Below are 5,598 nucleotides of genomic sequence, written 5' to 3' on the forward strand. Positions count from 1 at the left end.
CTTTGACTTGCTAGAGCAAAGAAGTCTAGGTCATAGGCCCTGCGGAAGAATCTGTATGCAGGCATCTTGGGAATTATACAAAGACAATCAAGCATGAGGAGATCATAAATTCTATGGAGATTTAATCATTTTATTATACCTCAAGCACAATTTTCAGACCTGTAGAATTGCCTCTTGAACTTCTCTGGTCTTCTGAGATGAAGTTAGCACAAGTGCATTGTGTTTAGATTCCATTCATTCCAAGACAAGTTTGTTCTGAGAACCCAGCCCTGAACCTCTCTGGGAACTTCTGCTAGAATTTTTACTATGCCTTTCTCACACTGAATTGTTTTGGCCCATTTTAAACATGTCACCTTTTACACATGGTTTGGGACAGGGGTCCCCAACCCCTGAGCCATGAACCAGTAGTGGTCCATGGCCTGTTAGGACCTGCACAGCAGGTGAGCCAGCAAAGTTTCAGCTGTATTTGCAGCCGTTCCCCAGCACTAGCATCACCACCTCAGCTCCACCTCAGATCATCAGGCATTAGGTTCTCAGGGGAGCACCTGTCCCTAATGCCAAAAGTGTAGGGGACCACTGCTTAGGAGATTTCATTTCTAGCTATTTAAATCTAAAGATTTAGCAGGGCTTGGGCAAATGGGAGCATGGAGTAGACATGGGGTAGACAGGATAGGGCCTGCCCCTGGCTCTGGACCCATAACCTGGGCCAGATGGATGTTCCAGAAGATGATACAGAGACAGTTGCTGACAGAGGGAGGTCAGGACCCAATCCAGTGAGTCCAGCCGTGTAGGCAAACTATAGTCCCAGGCAGCAGGGCATTCAGGATCAAAGAGCAGAATGTCTGGCATGCAGAGGTCAAAAGTGAATTCAAAAATAGGACTACTCAGACCCCTGCAGAGCCAGACTCTAGAAAGAAACTCAAGGTATGTCGAGTATCTCTGGGGCTTTCCCCACATTCCATTTTTGTTGCACTATAATTTCTACCTCTCAGCGTTCCTATAAAAGCAGCAAACCACAGCCATCATTCCTCCCACAATAGCTGGCTTTTGAAGTATCTAAGAAAATGTAAAATACATTTTAGTCAATATTAAAATAATATGAATATCCAGAGATCATGTCACTTCTCTAAGCATTACAAGCACTACAGGAAAATTTGAGTAACACCATTTTACAATTCTATGAATAATACAAGTTTCACTCTCTTCAGGATGATACATGGCTTTTTGGACACCATCACTTGAAAAAAAATGAAATTCACCAGTTTTCTAGTATTTCTACCCAGGTAATGTTTTTGCTCTGAAGAAGAGGTTCAAGACATCAATTAAAATCTTTTGTATGTCAATAAAATATGATCAAGGAGATGGAAAGATGATGCTTTTATACTCTTCTATGTGAATTTGTCTTTGCAACTTTTATTGCTTCTACTTCTTACCACAACTAAAAGGAATGTAGAAGCATAGTTGTGTCATTAGAAGTTTAATTTCCTTTAGGAAATATATGAATCAGAATCAAGAGAACGTTAGAGACCATGTGGTAAAACCTCTATTCACTGAATATGTAATACCTATGTTAATTGAGCACTTAACAAGTGTCAAGTACTCTTTTGAGTGCTCTCCAGATAATATCTCACTTAAACATCATAACAACTCTATTATTTCCATGTTAGAAATAAAGGAAACTGAGGCCCAAAGAGGTTAAGTGATTTGCCGAGTCACATTATAAGTTAATTTCAAAACTAGAATTCAAATCCAGGAAGTCTGACTCCTGTCTCTTAAACACTAAGTGATTCTCATTTGTACTATTATACAATAAACAGAAGCATTACATACTTTATCCCTAAACGTTATTCCTAAGATTTATATGGTAAGTAATATTTCATTTGGAAATATTTGTGAAACATTCGCTATACAATTTTAAAGACCAAACTTCCCATTTTTCAATTAAGCTCTGCCAATGCTATTAAAGAAAGTGGACTTCACCTAGTATCTGACAACTCTTTAGCCCAAATAAGAAATCTGCACATAAATAATAAATAAAATAAAAGATAAATGGAACTATGTCAGAATCTTGGCATTTCCAAGAACATGTCTTTAGTACTTGGACTACAAACCACTGCATGCAGAGTTCTGTGTTGCAGAATAGCTTCTGAGGGCAGTTTTTCCTTTTAGCCTAATCCACACCTGTAGCTTGTGGTCTTGATGTTTGTGGCAGATGGAACGGACTTCACTGAAATTGCCTGGTATATCATTCTTCCACAGGAGTCCATGCTGTGTTTAGAAAGTGCGTTGGCTCAAGGGCCTAACTTTTAGTCCTGGTTGCATATTTGCCATAGGATTGTTTTATTCCCTGTGTGTTGAGTCTGGTAAAAAAAATGGATGGACTGCATTTTTTTTCTTGAAAGCACACCTGCAATGCTTAATTCCTTTCTTAAAATTGTCATTAGATTCTCTATATTCATGCAAGCTATGAACTGCAGTCTCTTCTCCCCTTTGGTCCTGCGGTAATATGTGCTTTTCCAACTGGTAATATCAAAATAAGTGGTCTGGCTTTGAAACATTTAACATTTAAAAAAAAAGAAGAAGAAGAAGAAATCTTGAGATTGAATTGACCAGTTTCACATGGATTTACTCCAGATAATCAGTAGTTTGAAAGGAATACCTGCCTCCAACCTTCTGTAGCAGTTTCACCCTCTAATCCATAGACTTTATAATGCTGACTCTTCTAATAGACCAGAGCATTCAAATTGCTTGTATTCTTAGCACCAGAACAAAACTGCCATATTTCTATTCACTCCAGAGTCAAAGATGTCATAATATGCTGTTACCTTTCTTTGAATGTCCTAACTAAATGTTTGCTATGTCTATCAAAACATGCCAAATTCATTTGGGGAACTGGATGTGAGCAGTACTGAAATCTTTCAGACAAATAAGGTTGGATGAATATGAAGATTAAAATGAGAAAAGTATAGGGCAGAGCATGTCTTTGCACTAAGTATAATAGATTCTATTATAAAGAACTGATTGAAACTACTGGACATTAATTTATCAACACAGATAGAATCTAACTTGTTATACAAAACATGGTTAGCAACTCTGTTTTTGGATAACTAAAGATTAAAATTTGTGCCAACTACAGGCTAATATAACGAATAGATTTCATCATAGTTCATTAATTTCAAAATGATATTCCAAAGTATTGTATGTCTGTTTCAAATTAACATGAATACTCCCAAGCACCACAGGAGGACCTTCTGAAGCCCTGAAATCATAGTTTAGCAAACATAATGAAGTAAAAAGGATGAAGGCTCATGCCAACCTAAACGCGACAGCACAGAAGAGTACTTCTTCCTAACCGCATGAGAAACCCAATGTCTTTTTGATGTATGCTCTTTACAGTGCACAGCTGTGGAATTCCAAATTAACTAACTAAGAAGAAAATTATTCCTCTATAGTTAAAATTCCCAAGGTTTATGTTATATGTAGAATTAAAATGAAACTTTAAATTATGTTTTCATTGGCAGTGCTCCAATATTTACAACAAGTGGGAGACTGGTCCTGCGCATGAGATCTTGAGACAATAAAGTGCTAAAATCTGCTTTGAAATGATGCTGTGTCAGATATGGTGAGGGAGGGAGAACATTTGCAAACTGGAGGTGCGTAGGTGCATTTCCGGAGTTCTACTTCCATGTTGCGTGCAAGGACAGTTACTACAGGGTGTCACCCTAGAGTTCTGACTTTCCCCACTCACAACAATAACTTCTGGTTTCTAAAAACGTTGATCTCTACAAATTATTTTGTTCAAGAATTAATTTTCCTTCCTGAATGGTAATGCTATTCAACACCAACAATTTCATGCTAAATAACATAATTTGGCTTGAAGAACAGAGCAATAAAGTTACTCTGGTGTTAAACCCAAGCCTGACCAATTCTTTCAATTCCCCGTTTTAACCATTTAATATCTAAGAAATTTTAAGGAGTTGGGGGACCTCTCTGTTTCATCTCAGTCTCCATGAGAAACTCAAAGTCTTCAGTAAATAAGATTAATGCTTACCTCAAAGGCCCTCTGTATTTTGACGAAGTCGCCCACACTGAGCTGGTTTTCAAGCAGGCATGAGCCGTGGTCTTCTTCTGTTCTGTCTGGCCCAGGTTGTGACCCCTTGTCCAACGCAAGTGAGTGGCTCGGAGAACTCATAATGGTTTCGCCTCTTTTCAACTGCCTTCAACAATATACTTTTTTTTTTTTTCGTAAACAGGTGCCTTTGAAAAGAAACATAATTTAGAAACAGAATTACAAGATAAAAGTACATGTCAAGGTACACAATAAGAAGTCAAAATGTTTAAGGGAGAGGGAATGAAAGCCCTCGACCCCCACATTTCCTTAACTCCACAGTTTATTTTCAAAGACCACAGTTGAATCATTTTAAAACACCCCCTTCTTATACTCTGTTGAACCCGGCTTGATTAAAATGTATAAAGTTTCCCCCTTGTTTATAGCAACTGACACAGAGTGCAGCGTCTAATCCTCATTTTAAATGCATTAGAAAAGCAACTTCTCAAAAGCTCTTTGGTTAACCTTGCCTCTATTAACATGTGGTTTCAAAGTCCATTTTCTGGTCTGGAGACATTAGATGATACAGCAGCAAGGTTTCCATTTCAGTGAAGTACACCCCTCTGAAGGCCACCTTCCCAGCAATGGGAGTTGTTTGTTTCCTCTGTTCTTGCTGCTTTTGCATGTTTCCTGGCAACCAACATAAAGCCAATTACAACTTTCCTCTCTCCACCCCCACTCAGACCCACCCACTAATGACTGACCCAACAGTCTGAATATATAATATAAATGTTGAGATTTTTTCTTAAAGGACAACTCAGGACTCTCATTTTTAAATTAAATTTTATTACTATATCATTTAAAGATAACTTTTATGAACATGTATATTTTTTGGAGCATTTATGTATAATGCAATGATATGATTAGCCAAAGAAAAGAGCATGAAATTCAGGAATTTTATGTTTTCCACATAGGAAATGTCTTTTTCTTATTTAATAAGAATTATATTCTCTTTGTCAATTTCTGTGTATTTAAAATGGAGATGGCTTTTAAAAGGTTTCAATTCATTGAAAATATGGGGGAAAACACAGCAAAACATAATATGATAAACCTTATGATAAAACTACCAACAGAACCAGTACTGATTCAGCTACTACCAATAAAAAGGAGGGAAAAAGAAGAAAAGTTATCACATTTTTTAGTATTTACCATGTACCAGGCACATAGTAAACACCTTGCATTCCTTATCTTGTTTAAGCTTCACAACAACCCTACAAGGCAGACAAGATCACTATCCCTATTTTACAGATGAAAAGACAAAGTAAACGCCAAAGGCCACACAGTTAACAAGATGTGAAATAAGGCAGAGTGGCTCCCAAGCTCGGAGCCTGCACTCCAGATGGATGCCCTGTCTGTACCTTATTCTCATATCTGTAAAACTAAAAACCTGTCACTAGATATTCTCTAAGAAATTCACTAGATATCCTTTATGGTATGTCTTTCCACTTTATCATTCTAAGAGCTGGTGTTTGCAAGGTACATAATGATAC

General features: G+C 37.5%; 1 protein-coding gene across 1 annotated transcript in view; it reads right to left on the reverse strand.

Annotated features, from left to right (window-relative positions):
* The window catches only part of WDR49 (WD repeat domain 49), a 119,643-nt gene extending 115,392 nt beyond the window's left edge, over positions 1–4,251 (reverse strand). Inside the window, exon 1 of the mRNA XM_011380821.2 lies at positions 4,052–4,251. Within this exon, the coding sequence (XP_011379123.1) occupies positions 4,052–4,192 (141 nt within the window). The 5' untranslated portion in view covers positions 4,193–4,251. The remainder of the gene's footprint in view (positions 1–4,051) is intronic.
* Positions 4,252–5,598: the final 1,347 nt, after the last annotated feature.

The sequence above is a fragment of the Pteropus vampyrus genome, unplaced genomic scaffold (genome assembly GCF_000151845.1).
Source record: "Pteropus vampyrus isolate Shadow unplaced genomic scaffold, Pvam_2.0 Scaffold12, whole genome shotgun sequence".
Classification (NCBI taxonomy): domain Eukaryota; kingdom Metazoa; phylum Chordata; class Mammalia; order Chiroptera; family Pteropodidae; genus Pteropus; species Pteropus vampyrus.